Raw genomic sequence first — 17,251 nt, forward strand, 5'->3', positions numbered from 1 at the left:
CCAGGTATCCAGAAAGCCAGAAAGATCTTGGTTCCTTACCTGGTTTAGTTCTGCTGCCTCTGACGGTGCTTTTCCCACCGCTGGCTGCCCTTGTTGGCCTGCAGAGCCCCCCCGGCACCCCTGTAAGGGGACGCGTGCTGCCCCTGTCCTCTCTCGGACCACGTAACCTCACCGGGAGGGTGCTGCAGGCACCTCTGAGCACCACGGCTTGGTGCGTCCCAGGCAGGGGCTAACCGAGCTCTGCAAGCAGAAAAGCTTTTCTGCTCTTCTCTCAAGTGCCACGAGGCTGTGCCGTTGTCAGCGCCTGGGTCCTGGCCCCACCAGCTCCTGCCCTGGCCTGGAGGAGGCATCTTGGCAAGCTGTGCTCTGGCCTGGCTGGGACAGGGGCTTTCCTTGCCCTGGGGATGCGCTTTCCCTTGGGACGGGATCTGTTGCAATCCAGGGCACTGCTTGGCTTTAGTTTGGTCTTTAATGCAGTCTGCCCTGGCCCCCCACCCCCTCGAGAAACCTGGTCCAGAGCTGGCCAAGGCAGGATCTGGCCCCAGAGCTGGGGCCCAAATAGCACTGAGCCATCCTCTGCTTGAGGAGACACAGTGGGGACACAAACAGAGGATCCAAATGAAATCCTTTTCTTGGAGCGCCTCTAGCAAAGCGAGGAAAAAGGTGACCTAAGGTAGGATTTCTTTTGTTTATTTATTTATTTATTTATTTTTCATGTATGAACATGTTTCTCAGCTGATACCAGGGGGACCAAAAAGGACCTTCAGCTCAACCTAAAACACTATAGTCCACAAAGGATGGAAACCAATGACAGCTGTGGTGTGACCACAAGGTCAGTTAAGAGCCTGTGCAAGGGAAATCAGCTCAGACTAGGTCACAGGTCCTTTTAAATATATATAAAAAATCAGAATATATATATAGAAAAACAGAACATATATATTTATGAATAAAAAATCAGAAGAGGAGAGGGTGCCAACAGCAATAATGGTCAAGGCCCAGGAAAGGGCAACTGCAAAAAGGTAGACCAGTGGGGGATATGTAATCATACAGAAAATGTAGGTTTAATTAGCAACGTATATGGATAAATTGTGGGAAACGTAGAAAAAGTAGGTTTAATTAGAAATGTGGGTAAGGCTCATGAAAATCCAGGAAGGGAGTTCTGAAGACAAGAGACATGTGGGGGATACATAAATAACAAGAGGAGATAAGAGCAAGGACTGCCACGAGGCCCAGGAAACAGGAAAGTAACGAAGTGTGACCAAAACCCGGCACGGGAACAGGAGGCTGCGGTAAGGTAAGAGCCTGAGAAATACAAGGATCAAAGGACTGTAAAGGGGGGCTGGAGGGTTTTGTGGAAGGAAAACCTCTGGAAGGAAAGTGTGTAAAAGGAGCCTAGCCGGGTTGCAATAGAGACTCTTACTTGACCACAGTAAGCGTCCGTGCACTCGGTCACCACACGTGGTGCCCAACGCAACACCTGAAGTTGGGCAGCGAGTCACCGAGGTGGACGTGGCCTCTAAGCTGTGGGTGGCCTCCTGGGTGTCCGGCTGCTGCTGCTTCTCCCGCTTATTCCTGTAAACTGAAAATGAAGGAGAGGGCATCAGCTCCTGCGTCTCCAAGGCCGCCCTGAGCTTCACCGGGACATGTGAAAATGCGACTGCAGGGAAGAATGGGTGTTGGAGGCTTTCCCGTGGCCAAACCCCTCTCTTTCCAAAACCAGATCTCTGTTCTGGATGGAGAGCCAGAGGGCAGCACAGAGATGGACACCCACCTTGCCTGCAAGCCCCTGCATCTCTAATGTACCAGCCATTGGTAGGTTAGTGCAATATTTCTTGTATTTCAGATTCCCAAATGTTCTGCACACCCTGGGAAAGCAGGGGGTCCCCTTCCAGCCTCCTCCTCAACACGTCATGGAGCCTTCTCCGCACCCGTTCCTGCAGGTGATGCTGAAGGCTGCGCACACGTTTCTGGGGAGCCGGCGAGCCACACCGTGGGTTCACTACTGCTCAGGTTAGTGGCCAGCTGGGCACCAGCCCACGTCTCCTGAGTGAGGAGGAGAGCAAAAGAGCATCCTCCACATTCGGGAGGAGAAACTCGCTTTCCACAAACACCTCCTTGAGCATCCCTGGGTGAAGCAGAGGCACTTTGCCTCTTCTCTCAAGACCTGATGCCGGGGGTGGGAGCTGAGAGCGGGGTCTCAGTGACGGAGCAGCTACTTGGTGTGGCTGGAAGGAAACCACTGGACTACTTACAACACGGGAAGAGGAGCAGCAGTATGGGGAGGACTGCCACAGCAGGAATGATGAAGCCGATGGTCAGATCGACAGCCTCTGAGCAGCCCCGCTCTGCCAAGGAGACAGTGAGAACTTGTCAGTGGTTGCTCTCCTGCCCCCCTTGAACATCTACAGAACATGAAGGTCATTCAGAGGCTTCCCCTGGGGCGGGGAGGAGCATCCTGGTGTTTCACGCTGTGGAGCTCCAGGGGCAAACCTTGCTCTGCTGTGACCTCCCGGCTAAGCACGAGGCTTGCCACGACTGCATCAACTAGAGCCACCCTTCCTGCAGGACCAGCCTGCAAAGCCACCTAAGGACTTTCTCTGCCCTGGGTGAGGCCAGTCCCACCCTGAACACCCCACCCCTCCCCAGAAGGAAGGCGAGCAAGGGCACACGCGGTGCCGACCCGGCCACCCATTACCGTGGAGCTGATGGAAGCTGCGGAGCAGGAGGCTGGTGAACAGCAGGTTGACTACCAGCGTCGTGGCTGTAATGCACAGGATGACACGGTGCCCTGGGAGAGGGGAGAAGTTCTGGTGGATGGGAGAGAAATGGGAGAGGAGGGCAGGCTGGCACGTGGAGGAGGGGGGCCTCAGTGGTGAGCAAGGCTCGGGCCATGCGCACGGACTCGCACCACGGCAGGGCCTGGTCCCTCCTGGAGTGACAACCTGCGGAGTTTGCTCCCAGGCTCTCATCAGGCCTTTTGCGCCAGAGGTTTAGGCCACCGACAGCAACTCACAGCCTTTGGACCTGAAGTGTGTGAGCACTGCTGGTCTGCACGGCGCCATCGCCACCGCTGTCAGTGCCGTGGCCACGATCACAGCCACGAGGAAAAGCCCGAGCAGGATGAAGGCAGCGGAATGACCTGTGGGGAGCAGAATTAAACAAGGAGGTGACATCGAAAAGCTTCTCCTGGCCGAGGCAGACGCTACAGAGCAGCGAACCCTGACATTGATTTCTCCAAACCAAACAGCACTACATCAGACAACGATGCTGCTGGAGAGACCTGGAGGTCTTTGGTGTCGTCAAAGATAAGACACCAGAGAAATGAAGAGCAACTCAGTTTAAATGAATCCTACCGTCTTCCTGCATCCAGATGACAGAGGCAGCAAACAGGAGGAGAGAAGAGGTGCACAGCAGCCCTAGGATGGTCATCATTAACCATTCCCATGCTTCCTTTCCTGGGCAAAAGGCAAATACATTTGAGTTAGGGCTCGGTACCTGACCAAGGGATCCAGGGTGCAACGTGCGAAAGGATGGTGAACACCAAGCACAGGTTTCCCTTGTAAAGAATCAAATTCCCGAGATGTAGAAACCTCAAAGACAAAACCTGGTGGACTTCAAAGGCTTTTGGTGGGCTTCCAAAGGGCTTAAACAAAGACCTGAGGAGGAACCATGAGATGCCAGCCAGATTTGGACTTGCTCTGAGCTGGCCAAGACACCAGTTTCATCTAGTTTGACACGTTAATACAATTCTGCCCACCCAACACACACTGGATTTCTTCTGGAGACTGCATTTTGAGGGGAAGAGCCCAGATGGCACAAGCTCTTGCCACAAGCATCAGGCATGTAGAGCTCCTCAGGAGAGATTACCCCAAAGGCAAGACCCAATGCATGTCTCCAGTGCTAGCAGTGGGAGACGAATCCATGTGGGAGAACCTTCCTACCTGCTGTCAGGTTTTACCTCTGTTCTCCAGATGGTTTCTGTTGCTCTGGGCATTGTTCTTGGTGGGTAGAAGAGCACATTAGAAGGCTACCAAGACCGTGTGGGAGGACTTGCTGTTGGCTAGGTCTTATGGTCTCCTTTCCGCTAACCATCATGTTGCTACAGAAGCACCCACATTAACCCGTAAGCCTGGGTGTGGGTGCACAGCAGTTTGCACCATCCTGACCCAAACACCAGTGTGCTTGGTTGCCAAACCCAATGCCACGTGGCCCTTGGTCAGCGCTCAGCACCTCCACGCAGGAAGCTCTTTGTGTCCTGCCCTTTTTATTTCTCCCCAGGAAACATCTCCTATGCCTCATACCATGATACCTTTGGGTGGCCCAATTTCTCACAAGGCCATTTGGGATTAGTGCTGCTAGGAAATTTTATCTTCTGTTCAAGCCACAGAAGTGTAAGAAGAAATGCATGAACTCCATGAACACCAAGCAAGGTTCCTCCAACTACCGTGGTGAGTTAGGAAGGAAGGGGCTTGCCTCGCTCTCTGCCCTCCCCACGGCATGGAGAGAGGAGCTCAGGCGTGGGCACTCACCGAGTTTGTGCTTCCCCAGCTGACAGAGCCGGATAACGAAGAGGACGGCAGAGATGGCAGCGAGCACCAGCGCCGCAGCGGTCATCATCTGTGCAGCACGGGCAGGAGGTGTAAGACCTGCATGGAGGACAACCCCACAACATGGAGCGGCTATCCCAGGAGACTGCAACAAGCTCAAAACCCTAAAGGATTACTGGTTTTCCTTGCATGGCAGATCCCACGAGAGGCAGCTGAAACCTGTGAGGGTCTCAGAGACAAAGTGCTGGTGCCCAGACCTGCTAGAGATGGAGAAGACAGAGCGGGCTTGAGCTGGCACCTAAATGCACAAAGGCTGCAGGTCCAAGTGAGGTGACAGCCAACGAACAATACATCTGCCAGCTACAGGACCACAGCAGAGCTGCTGGGGGTCTCATCCAGGTACCTGTGGGCTCAGGGCTGGTGTGACAAGGTGGCAAAGCACCGGACCCACCCCGGCAGGGCAATGCTAACCTGTCACGGTCAGGTTGAGGGCTGCCTCCTTCCAGCTTACGGAGTTGTTGATTATGCAGGAGTAGGAGCCGCAATCCGACTTCTCTGCCTTCCTTATCTGCAGCATGGTGGTCTTCCAAGTGAGCCGACAGCACTTTTCGGGAGGAAGGGGATGTCCGTCCTTCTTCCAGGAGACATCAGCCACCGTTCCTTGTGGCAACATGCAGGTCAGGTTGATGAGTGAACCGGCCAGGTTTGAGCTGCTCAGGAGCTTGGGCTGGGGCAAGGGCTCTGGAAAGCAGAGAGCGACATGGCAGCACTGCCTGGGATTGCCTCTCCTCCCACCTTAGAGCCTGCCCCGGATGAGATGCAAGAACGGCAAGCCCCATGAGGGGTGAGCAGCACCTCCCCGTCTCATTCGCACCTCAGCTCAATGCCTCGGTTGAGTCTGGAAGGGGAGAAAGTGCAGGAGCAAGGCAACATCCACCAAGCTCAAAGCCGATGTCCCAGCCGCTGCCGTTAAGCCACGGTACCTCCCCAGGGGTGGGCAGCGCCAGCCCCTGGAGCTCAGGCATGGCACCCTGGGGCCATGGACACTGACCAGAAAGAGCTGCACGTTGGGATTGTACTGGGAAGTGATGATGGGGACTTTATGGACACTTCCAAGAGGAGAAAGCTGCTCCCACAAGCAGTGGGGTGGGGGGAGGTCAAAGGAGTCCTGATGTTCAGCCAAAGAGCAGCAAGGTGCAGTCAACACGCTGGAGGGAAGGGGGTCATGGCCATCCAGAAGGAACTGGGCAGGGCTGAGAGCTGGGCCTGTGCAACCTCATCAGGTTCAGCAAGGCCAAGCGCAAGGTCCCGCAGCTGGGCCGGGGCAATCCCAAGCACAAACACAGGCTGGGTGGGGAATGGATGGAGAGCAGCCCTGAGGAGAAGGACCTGGGGGTGTTGGTGGATGAGAAGCTCGACATGAGCCAACAACGTGTGCTTGCAGCCTAGAAAGCCAACTGTGTGCTGGGCTGCCCCGACTGCAGCGTTGCCAGCAGGCTGAGGGAGGGGATTGTCCCCCTCTGCTCTGCTCTCGTCAGACCCCACCTGGAGCCCTGCGCTCAGCTCTGGAGCCCCAGCACAAGGACGTGGACGTATTAGAAGAGTCCAGAGGAGGGCCACAATAGAGACAATCAAGGGGCTGGAGCACCTCTGCTATGGAGACAGGCTGAGGGAGTTGGGGGTGTTCAGCCTGGAGAAGAGAAGGCTCTGGGGGGACCTTTTAACAGCCTTCCAGTACCTAAAGCGGGCTACAGGACAGCTGGGGAGGGACTCTTTGTCAGGGAGTGGAGTGACAGGACAAGGGGTGAGGGCTTTAAACTAAAAAGGGTAGGTTTAGATTAGATATAAGGAAAAAAATCTTTACTATGAGGGTGGTGAGGCACTGACACAGGCGGCCAAGACAAGCTGTGGGTGCCCCATCCCTGGAGATGCCCAAGGCCAGGTTGGATGGCACTTTGGGCATCCTGGGCTGGTGGGAGGGGTCCCTGCCCATGGCAGGGGGTTGGAACCAGGTGGGCTGTAAGGTCCCTTCCAACCCAAACCATTCTGTGATTCTGTGGTTCATCGGATCTAAAGTAGGACTCCACTGTTGCCTGCATTTAAACTGCTCAAACCCCAGATGGACCAGAGCACAGAGGAGAGGGCCCGCAGTGCTGCTGAGCTCCAGGAAAGGGCACTGCAAACCAGGGCGAGCTCTCGTTTCTGTTTGTCCTTCAGGGAAGTGCAGAGGCAGGGGAAGGCAATGCCGGTGTGAAGGGAGAGACTGCAAAGCCTGGGTGAGAAATCCTGTCTCTGGAGGGGACTCTGGAGTGTATTCTGTCTCAGAATACACTATAACATTTCCCAGCAATACTTCTGGGGTCTCCAGTCCATGTCGTTCAAGGCAGTAATGAAACCAGAAAGTTTTCCTCTAGTCCACTTAGGGGGAGGCATACCTGTGGACCCGTCTGTCCTACTGATGGCAAATCCTACTGATGGTCAGAGAAAAACATCCTTTCAACATGTTTTGACTTACTGATCACTCTAAGAGAGGTCTTTCTTGCTTTGTCCTGCATCAAGTCAACTGTTGCTTTATAGATGCCACTGTCTGTCTCTCGCAGCTTCTGCAGGACAAGGAAGCCGTTGTTTGGATAGAAAACCACTCTGTCTTTGTAAGCTGGGTAAATGGTTATTAACAGTGAGTCCGCATAGTACTGCAGGATGAATTGGGGGGTGCTGTCTCTTATGTATTCCCACTCGGTGAAGTTCACATTCTTGATAGCCGGTGCATGCATCATGACAGAGGATCCTTCCTCTGCCAGTATTAGTGTCATTTCTGCTGCAAGACAGGACCCCTTCAAAAGCAGCAGCAGGTCTGGAAACAGGAGAGAAGCCAGAGCAGGGTGGGTTAGTTCAAAGCAAAAGCCAAAGGACAAATTAATCTCCTCTTATGCTCTTCTTGGAAAGGCCCCAGCTGACTTCTTGAAACCCATTGCACACGTCTGATTTCCATCCTGCCTTTTTTCTTTTTAAGATAAAAATCATAACGCTTTTTATGGGCACTTTATAAAAATGCTTCACCCCTGGACCTCACCCAGTTCCCTCAGCACCTGAACCTGGTGGTACCCCGGCACAGTGATGCTGCAGCACTGGGAGGCACCTGCCAGGATGCTCACGCCTCGACCAGCCCTTCTGCAGCACAGAGGTGCAAGAGAGCGTGGAAATGCTGTAGGTGCCCGCTCTCCACCTCTCCCAGGTCTGCTGGAGCAGCAGGGCTGCGCGGTGGTACCCAGCCCAAGGACAGGTCCCCTCTCACACTCACAGCCTGCGAAGGACATGGCAAAGACCCGCAGGTGCTTTCAAACCGGCACGAGGGTTGAGCTCCTTCTGCAGCAACACGCTCTCAGGAGGGTCGCTCTAGCAGTGATGGACCAGCCTGTGAACGACACCGTGAAAAGCACCATCAGCACTTCCCACGCACTGCCAGCCGAAGGCAGCAGAGGCAGCAGTGCTGGTGCTTTCTGCAGCCCTTCCTGCACCGCAGCTTTGCAGTGCTACAGCTCTGCCTCGTCCCTTCAACACCCATTTGTAGAGCCGCTGCCCATGACGGCCATGCCCCTGCCTGTACAGAAACACTTCGTCTCCTCTGGTTGAGCTCACTCCCTCACTCCCCACAAGAGAAGATTTAGCTCTTGAGCACTTGTGTGGCTGCAGGCTCTGCATCTGCCATATCCGTCATCGTGGTGACTTGGAAAACCCCAATCACATGCCCTTTCCCTCCCCTTTGTGCAACCGATCACAAGAACAAACTGTCTGCGCCTAGCACATTTTTCAATGGGGTGGAACACTGCTCGAAGCTGGCTTGCAGAGCTCAGATGCAATCATTGGCTGGATGACAGGGACCGAATTTACTGCTGGGTTTTGCAAAGGCCTGGAGCAAAGATGACGGGGGAGGAGCTGATATTTTTGGCAAAGGTATTTCACCGTCCTGTAATTAGAGTCTCAGCTGGGACCAGAAGAGGTCAAGATGGTCTGTTTTAGTGACAAGGTCTGTTTTAGAGACATGGTCTGTTTTAGAGACAGCCTGAGGCTGGTCAGAAAGGAGCTTCTCATGCAGAGACCAGAACCTGTGCTGGAGGATGGGCCCACTCCAGAGAGACATTACCTCCTGGCAGCATCCAGCTGGCTTCCATGGACCCCTGCAAACATCAGAGCAGCATCTGAAGGAAAAGAAGGCAAAAGCCATTTCAACCATGGAGCTGCTTCTGGATCACTCCAAGCAGATGCCCAACCCAGCATCCTCACCCCAAGAGCAGCCAAAACCCAAGGGAAGAGGAAACAGGCCAGCCATATTGTGTTCACCCCTGTGATGGAGCTGATGGCCTGGCTTCTGCCCTCCTAAAAGGATTTTGAGAAATGAGGTTTCAGAGATGCAGGACTTCCCCTCATTATATTTCATTAAATTTCTCCCTGCCAGGTCTCACTGGATGGCAGCACAGCCTTTCGGCATGTCAGCCACTCCTCCCAGTTTTGTGTCTCTTTCTCCTCTTCATCTTCTGTCACCAGGGCATCCACCTCATTCATCAGTGGGCCTACATTGCCTCTAGTGTTAGTTTTATCCACAACGTACTTGCAGAAGCCCTTTCTGTTGTCCTTGACCCCTCTCGCAATGTTTAATTCTAGGGAGGCCTGAGCTTTCCTAGTTGCCTCCCTACATCCTCTGACAACAGCCTTATATTCCTCCCAAGTGGCCAGCCCCTCCTTCCATGATCTGTAGACTCTCCTCTTCCACTTCAGTTTGCCCAGCAGTTCCCCGTTTAACCATGCAGGTCTCCTGGCTCTCTTTCCTGGCTTCCTACCTGTTGGGATACTCTGATCCTGAGCTCAGAAGAAGCAGTCCTTGAACACTAACTCTGTTCCTGCCACATGAGATCCTGAACTCTACCATGAGAGGCAGTTGCAAACACAGAGATTCCTTATGGGGGCCAGGGCTACACTACCAGCAGCCACCCCAGAAACAGGAACACTATTTGTGCCAGAGGAGCAACACCAGCCCGGGGTCTTCCTATGCTGGCTGGGGAGCCAGCACAGCCGTTAGAAAATGGAGGCCTCGTCACCTTCCCAATCCTGATCTGGTGGTCTGTAACAGACACCCACAACACCATCCCCCACACCAGCCTGCCCCTAAAATCTCCTTCCTCAGAAACCTGGGGAAATGGGGAAGAGCCCTAGGAAGGAAATGCCTACATAAGTCAGGCACTTGGTCAAGCGTAACGGCAATCACATAGGCCGTTGTATCTCAGTGAGACACATGAACTCACCTCCCACACATATTTGTGGCATGAGAGGCAATTGCAAACACAGAGACTTTCGATGAGGGCAGATATTTCAAGAAGTTTAGCTAGAACACAGAAAAGGGGGGCCAGGCTCATGAAGATAGATAGACTTAGGACTATAACTAGCATCTCTTCTGTGTCTTGTCTTTCATTTCTACAAAACACTCATGGGGAAAAAATGAAGCAGAAGCACACTAGCCTGCTGGTGTTTCACAGAGTTCTTTGTAAGCCATCTGCTTCCAGCTCATCAGCCCCGGGAGATGCATCAGCAGCGCTTATCCAGCCTTTTGCAGGGATGAGCTGCATGTCAGCTGTTGAAAAGAGCCCCTTACGGGGGTCAGGGCTACACTACCAGCAGCCACCCCCACAAATAGCAATGCTATTTGTGCCAGAGGAGCCACACCAGCCCGGGCTCTTTCTATGCTGGCTGGGGAGCCAGCACAGCCCTTAGGAAAAGGAAACGCTTTCCCCCAGCTTAGGCGGCTCACACGCAGCTTCAGACCTCAAAAACCAAAAACAAAATTCCTGTGTGGACTGACCAAAGCAGGATTGTCTGCAGCCAGCTTTGCCCAGCATTGCTCGTGGGCCCCTCACTGCTGTGAGCCCTTGTGTTATTGCTTTGTAGCAGCTGTGCAGGGCAAGCACAGGGGATGGGCATGGAGCAGAGGGGGTTGGTCATTATCAGCCCTCGCCAGGGGCCTCAAACAGGGAAGAAAAAGGCCTCATAATGGGAAGAAATAGCAGGAATGTGCAAATTCAGCTCCCACACTCAGGACCACAGGTATTTTCCCACAGCACATGGTACAAGCTGGGGCTTTCAGGTGTGCTTATCAGGATGGGGCAGATACACAGCAGGCAAATATTTCTTCTTGTTGACAGCTCATATATAAAGACCTCACTGCAAAATGAATTATCTGGAATGATCTATTGGACTCTCCTGACATCAAAAAAAGATGCAAATCATCCCACAGCTTCAAATTAAATATCCCGTTAGCAAATACGAATCCCTGTTGTGAGAGAGGTGTAGCTCAGCTCTCCCTGTCTCACAGAGCAAAAAGGACTACCAAAACTGGTGAAAAGCAGAAAAAATGCTACTCACCGGTAATTAAGCAGAAGGAAAAATCTTGCTTTGTCTTCTAAAAATAGCAGGACAGCTGTAGAGGAGCATGGCTCTTCGCAGCTAACGCAAACTGGCAAGCAAATTCTTTTTAGTCCTACAGTTTGTGCTCAAAACAAAAGCGAGAGTGAGCAAAAAGGAAAAAAATGCATCGGGAAAGTTTAAGGCAAAATTTCAGCCCTAAGCCCAATGATGAACATATCTGGGGTGAGGAGGCTTCTCACATCCCCACCCATGGTGGTGGAGGCAAGGGGGAACCCAGCAATGGTGGTCAGGAGGATTAACTTTTACATTAACCTCCGAGTTAAGTGTAAAGCCTTGCAAGATGCTGGAGCCATGAAAAAACACAGGAATGGGCTGAGTGGGGACAGACGGGATGCTTATGAGCTCTGAACTCCACACAGTGCTTACTGCCTATGAGTGTTTATTTGATATTTATGGGGCTGGATAGGAGGGGAAGCTGAGCTGGGGGAGCAGATCCCAGTACCCTGTGGGGGAGAGCAGCTGCAGCCCTAGGGGAAAGCAGGGGGGCCCCTCTGTCCCCATGGCTCCATCCCCCTGGCTTTATCCCAGTCCCCATCGCTCTGTCCCTGTCCCCATCCCTGTAACTGTTCCTCTGTCCCCATCGCTCTGTCCCCATCTTCCTGCCCCCAACCCCACCAGCCCGACCCCTTTTCGCATTCCTGACCCTGTACTCACCTCGCCCTGTTGTTCTTCTCCTAAAGCAGCAGCAGTGCACTCCTGGAGGACTGTGCCTTCCCTGCAGCCTTGCTCCAGCCTCCCAGCAAAAAAAAAATTAACCCGTTCTGTGGAGCCCCAGCACAGCTGTCCTAGCACCAGCTCTGACTCAGCACGCTGCTCTCCTCCTCCCCATCCTCGGAAGTGCAGGGAGAACAAAAATAGCGAAAAAACGATTTCTCTGCTGACCAAGTCACTTTTTCCTCCTGCTCCAGTATGGAGTTCCTCCAACACAATGCGTCCTGCTGGAACTGATCCTGCGTGGGCTTCCCATGGGATGCAGCTCCCCAGGAGCTGCTCCAAACATGGGTCTGTAGCACAGGGTCCACCCGTCAGGAGCAAACTGCTCCAACATGGGTACCCCATGGGCAGCAGCTCCCCCAGATCCCCTGCTCCTGCGTGGGCTCCTCTCCACGGGCTGCAGCGTGGAGATCTGCTCCATGTGGGACCCATGGGTGCAGGGGGACAGCCTGCTCCACCAGGGGCCTCTCCACAGGCCACAGGGGAACTGCTGCTGTGTGCCTGGGGCACCTCCTGCCCTCCTGCTGCACTCACCTTGGGGGCTGCAGGGCTGTTTCTATGTTCCTCCTTCCTCTCCCCAGCTGCTGTTTTTTTTTTTGTTCACACTTTTTTTTTTTTTCTTTTCTGAAGTCTGCTCTCTCCGAGGCACAATCAGCATCACTCGGTTGGCAGCCCCCCTGCTACCAAAACCTTGCCACATAAAGCCAATACATCAGTGTTGTCCAAAGCCAGCTCCATGGTGGCAGGAGGTCCTGAGAGCTGCCGTGTACAGGTTTCGGCTCAGCCCCGGCTCCCCCCACGCTCCCCCTCTTGCTAAGCACTGGGAAGCAGCAGCTTCTCTGCCACGCACCGAGATGCTCGCTCTGACCGATGTGCCCACCCCCGTGGGGACCTGGACCTTTGGCTTCCTGCCCCACGAGAGAAGTTCTGGCTCTGGGAAATATCTCCAGCCCAACCCGTTCCAAGGGACCTCACTCAGTACACTCTGCCTGTCCTCATGGCGCTGGGCAAGCTGCACTTACGACACCATCTCTCCTAGCATCCTCACAGACAAGCTGACCAAGCAGGGGCTGGTAAGTGGGCAGAGGGGTGGGCTGAAAACCGGCTGAGCAGCTGGGTTAGGAGCAGCAGCACAATGTCCAGCTGGAGGCCGGTCACTACCGGTGCATCCCAGGGGTCAATTCTGGGGCCAGTGTTGTCCAACAATTATCTAGATGGTATTGCAGAGAAACAAAAGACTGCTAACAAAAGCTAAGCAAACACAAAGTGAATAAATAATTCAGGAACCCACTGGCACCAGGGCCACTCAACACAGGGGAGAAATTGGGTTGAGTCAGCCAAGTGTGAAACACCCCCAATGTCTAGCAGGTTGGAACAGGATCCTTGCTGATGGGCAGGGACATTTCAAAGGACCTGAAGGACCTGCAGGGAAGAAATTTTTCACAGTCAGGGTGGTGAGGCACTGGAACAGGCTGCCCAGAGAAGCTGTGGGTGCCCCATCACTGGAGGTGTTCAAAGTTGGATTGGACGGGGCTTTGAGCAACCTGATCTAGTGAGAGATGTCCGTGCCCATGGCAGGGGGATGGACTGGATGGTCCCTAAGTGTCCCTTCCAACCCAAACCATGCTGTAATCCCATGTGCTGAACATCAGTGGAGCCAAAGGTCTGGTCCACCAGTCCCGACCTGCCCCACACCAGGCAGAGGCGTGAGCTGTGGTGGCCTCTCTTCTCACCCACTCCTGCATGGCCCCAAAACCCAACAAGACCCCTACAGATAGGTCTAAGACTTGTTCTGCCAGCCCAGGATGGTTTTGGCTGGGGCACAGAGATGCTGACTGAGGCTGTGATGAGCAGGACGGGCACTTGGGGCTTTACCCCAGGGCTAAGCCCCCATGCACCCACAGCACCAGCAAAATACAAAGGGCGTGGAGAAAACCAGCAGGAATTAAGGCTTAAATCTTCAAGTTGAGGCCACGAGTGACACATTTGTGGAGAGATTTGAGCAGGTGCTCAAGCACTTTGCTGGACATGGACCCCATTGGAGCATCCCACTCCAAATCCTGCGTAAAATCAGGGGCTGTGAGGGCAGAGCTGGGCTGCACCTTTCATGGGCTGCACCTTTCACTCCGTCCCTGCCATCCTTGAACAGCTCACCTGTTGTGCTTTTGAGCTGGATGAGCTTTGTAGGCTGGAAGGTCACGTTGGCGGCCACCAGGAAGGTGACCACAATCACGTACAGAAGGACAATCTCTGGCAATATGATGGCAATGGATGGGCCTGAAAGAAAACAGATCAGGGCTGAGCATCACTTCTTCCACTTGCCTACCACCTTCAGGATTCTGTAAAGCTCCATCGTTTCCCTTTCCCACCCCTCCAGCCTTTTCAGTCTCTCCCTGCAAGCAGCTGCTCCATCCCTTAATCATTTTAAGTGCCCTTCTGCAATTACTCCTGGGAAAGGGCTTTCTGTAAAGGGGAGTAACTACATCAATGGTGCGGATGGGTGCCTAACCCATTGGGTTGTCCATGACAAGCTGAGATCACAACGGGGAAACCACCTATCGCCCCAGATGGGTCCGTTCCTTCTATGGAGCACTGCCGTCCTCTCCAACCCACACAGGGATGTTCGTCCCCCGTAAGGTCTCCACCCCATGTGTCTTGCACAGCAAGGATTGCTCTTGCATGCTGCACCCTGCATGGGGGAAAGGAGAGGGGCCCGCACCGCACCGCCCCCAAAACGCCCCGTACCTTCTTCTCGCATCCAGAGGAGCCCGGCAGTGCCAGCCAGGATGGAGGAGACGCACACCAGCCCGCAGGTGTAGGCGCTGAGCCACCGCCACAGCTCCCCCCCTAGACACCCAGAGCAGTGCGAGGTGACATCCGTGTCCCCCCGGGGTATCCCGTGCCAGCCCCCAGCCCTCCCCTGGGTGGGACACAGCATTGGGGGTCCCTGTCTGGGGCATGGAGGGGTTGACTTGCTCCGGAGGGAGGGGAGCTGGGAGGGGCTCTGTGCCCACGGCACAGCATGTGCTAAAGACTTCATTAAAATGGAGCCTTCTCATAAAAATAATGCTTTGAGATGCTTCATTTTTATAAGAGTGTCACTCAGTCATTTCAATCCTCTGAGCAAAAATGTGTAGGAAATGCCAGGCTTTAACCTAGCCAGAAAACAGAGCAAAAACAGTTTTCTCCCTTAAAAAGAAAATCCACCAAGGAAGGTTTCTCTCGTTACTCTTAAAAGACCTGCCAGACGAGGAGAAGGTGAGATGTTCAGGCAGCTGGAAGGGGAACGAGCCAGTTACCGGCTCTTCTGGCAGCATCGCTCCTCGCTCTGCCCCACTGGGTACGGGAATTGGGGGTTCGGCTGCCCCTCACTGTGGACTCACTTATTCGTAGCTTTTCGGACTGGCAGACAGGAAAAATTAATCCCCATCCTGAGACAGCAGCAAAGACCACGGCGACCACTGCAATCCTCAGCACATCCTTCAGGGGAGGAGAGAGACCTGGAAAAAAACAACTCATGGCTCTGGGAATGAGGCCACCGACAGGACCAGCGTGGATGGCTCTGCTGAGCCACGGAGCTCCCCCATCGCTGCGATGGGTTTGCTTTGCTTGCCAGCTGGTGGATCAGTGCCTCTGCTAGAGGCTCTGGTCCATGAAACATCCGCGCCGGGATGTGTGCTGCCCACAGGCACCCTGCCCACCACCCTCTGCCCACATCCTGCCCACCATCGCCTTGCCAAGGGCTGGGATGGCCAGCCAGGCCTTGGGACCTCCTCCAAGAGGGAATGGCCAACCTCCTTCTGCCCATCCCGCCAAGAACCATGACTTGGGGGCAGGCAGAGGTGCGATGGGACACTGGGAGGTGCTGCTGATCATCCTACGATGGGGAGCTCCACTCAATGGCACGTGTTGGCCACCGCCTCACGGGAGGGCGGCCAGGCCTTTGGGCATGGAGGAAGAAGGGGCTGAAACCACTCAGGGATGCTGGGGATGGGTGGAGAGCAGGAAGAGTGCTGGGAGCTGGGGAGCAGCATCTCCCCATCTCTCTCTGGGCCCAGGGGAAGCACCACTTGAGCTGCTGTTTTTGTGACCACCTGCAACAGTGACAACGACAGGTTGACCATGAGCCAGCAGTGTGCCTTGGTGGCCAAAAGGCCCAATGGGATCCTGGCGTGCATTAAAAGGAGCGTGGCCAGCAGGTCAAGGGAGGTGATCCTCCCCCTCTACTCTGCCCTGGTCAGGCCTCACCTGGAGTACTGTGTGCAGTTCTGGGCTCCCCGGTACAAGAAAAACAGGGATCTCCTGGAAAGAGTCCAGCGGAGGGCCACAAAGATGATACAGGGCCTGGAGCATCTTCCCTATGAAGAAAGGGTGAGAGACCTGGGTCTGTTCAGCCTGGAGAAAAGAGGACTGAGAGGGGATCTCATCAATGTGTATAAATACCTGAGGTGTGGGAGACAGAGGGATTTGGCCAACCTCTTTTCAGTGGTTTGTGGGGACAGGACAAGGGGCAATGGCCACAAAATGGAGCACAGGAAGTTCTGCCCCAACATGCGAAAGAACTTCGTCACGGTGAGGGTGAGGGAGCACTGGGACAGGCTGCCCAGGGAGGTTGTGGGGTCTCCTTCTCTGGAGATACTCAAGGCCTGTCTGGACGCCTACCTGGGCAGCCTGCTCTAGGGAACCTGCTTTGGCAGGGGGGTTGGACCCGATGATCTTTAAAGGTCCCTTCTAACCCCTACAATTCTGTGATTCTGTGATTTAATATAGGAAAAAAAGAAAAAAAAAAAAAAGAGGAAAGAGAGGCGGTCCCCAGGCAGATTTCTGTGTAGCAGAAAGGAAAAAAGAATGGTGAGGAGCTGCGGTAGCATCATGACCATAGCCTTATTAGGAAGGAAATCCCAAGAGCAAATTAAGGGAATTGGCAAGAGCAGCAGGAGGAGCTTGTGTGTTGTTTAAAATGTGCTCTTATCTCTGCAACAGCGGCTGGCGCCTGCGAATGGCAAACGGCTGCTCAGCCAGTATGGTCTGAGGGGGAGGTTTTTGGTGACTTCTCCATAAAGAGCACCCTGCTGGGCTTCGCTCCATTAGTCCTACCAGAACCCCTTGCTAAAGATGCTGCAGAGTTAGCAATGGACACAATCCCACCGGTCCCTCTGTCCTTCCACTGGAAGCAGAAAACAAGGGATGGAAGGGACCTTCTAGGATGGAGTCCGGCCCTTTGTCACAGCCAGATGCTCTAGGAGGTCTCTCTGGGCAGCACCACCAGACCCGGTGGTCACCCAGAGGTCTCCAGGAGGCTCTTCCCCAGGTCCCCCTTGCGATGTCTCCATCCATGGCTGGTCCAAGATCCTCATGATCAGCCCATGAGACTTAGCCCAAATCCTTTCTCCAAACCCTTTGGCTTGGCTGACGGTCTGTCCATATACAGTCAAGAAACATTACTCTGCTTGTATCCATCACCCCACGCCTCCCTCCCGTGCCCACCACTTACTGAGGACATCCAGCAAGAT

General features: G+C 54.1%; 1 protein-coding gene and 1 long non-coding RNA gene across 7 annotated transcripts; both read right to left on the bottom strand.

Moving 5' to 3' along the window:
- Positions 1-674: 674 nt before the first annotated feature.
- LOC136791844 (uncharacterized) lies at positions 675-11,832 on the bottom strand. 6 transcript variants are annotated; one of them, XM_067004911.1, is made up of 12 exons: positions 11,679-11,830; positions 10,962-11,088; positions 8,692-8,746; positions 7,849-7,962; positions 7,063-7,401; positions 5,019-5,288; positions 4,530-4,646; positions 3,354-3,455; positions 3,014-3,139; positions 2,696-2,788; positions 2,253-2,345; positions 675-1,579 (listed from the first exon to the last, which is right to left on the bottom strand). In XM_067004911.1, exons 4-12 carry the CDS (start codon positions 7,862-7,864, stop codon positions 1,113-1,115), a joined length of 1,623 nt encoding a protein of 540 aa, XP_066861012.1. In that variant the 5' UTR covers positions 7,865-7,962; positions 8,692-8,746; positions 10,962-11,088; positions 11,679-11,830; the 3' UTR covers positions 675-1,112. The 6 variants fall into 6 exon arrangements, with proteins under 6 accessions (XP_066861012.1, XP_066861010.1, XP_066861009.1 ...); XM_067004909.1 differs by lacking the exon at positions 7,849-7,962 and having other exon boundaries at positions 10,962-11,052; positions 11,679-11,832; XM_067004908.1 differs by lacking the exon at positions 7,849-7,962 and having other exon boundaries at positions 10,962-11,076; positions 11,679-11,832.
- Positions 11,833-13,812: 1,980 nt separating this feature from the next.
- Positions 13,813-15,387, bottom strand: LOC136791874 (uncharacterized). Its single transcript, XR_010834830.1, has 3 exons — positions 15,122-15,387; positions 14,484-14,585; positions 13,813-14,015 (listed from the first exon to the last, which is right to left on the bottom strand). It is a non-coding gene; the product is annotated as an uncharacterized lncRNA (long non-coding RNA).
- Between the last annotated feature and the right edge of the window lie 1,864 nt (positions 15,388-17,251).

Source organism: Anser cygnoides, chromosome 13, assembly GCF_040182565.1.
Source record: "Anser cygnoides isolate HZ-2024a breed goose chromosome 13, Taihu_goose_T2T_genome, whole genome shotgun sequence".
NCBI lineage: Eukaryota > Metazoa > Chordata > Aves > Anseriformes > Anatidae > Anser > Anser cygnoides.

Bases quoted from the DNA above. Each gene is read 5' to 3' on its own strand.
- LOC136791844 (XM_067004910.1), bottom strand. From the start codon at position 8,719: ATGGAAGCCAGCTGGATGCTGCCAGGAG. The intron at 4,647-5,018 runs GTTAGCATTGCC...TCCTCCATGCAG, and splicing joins CCTCAACCTGACCGTGACAG to GTCTTACACCTCCTGCCCGT. The intron at 3,140-3,353 runs GTAGGATTCATT...TGCTCCCCACAG, and splicing joins CATCTGGATGCAGGAAGACG to GTCATTCCGCTGCCTTCATC.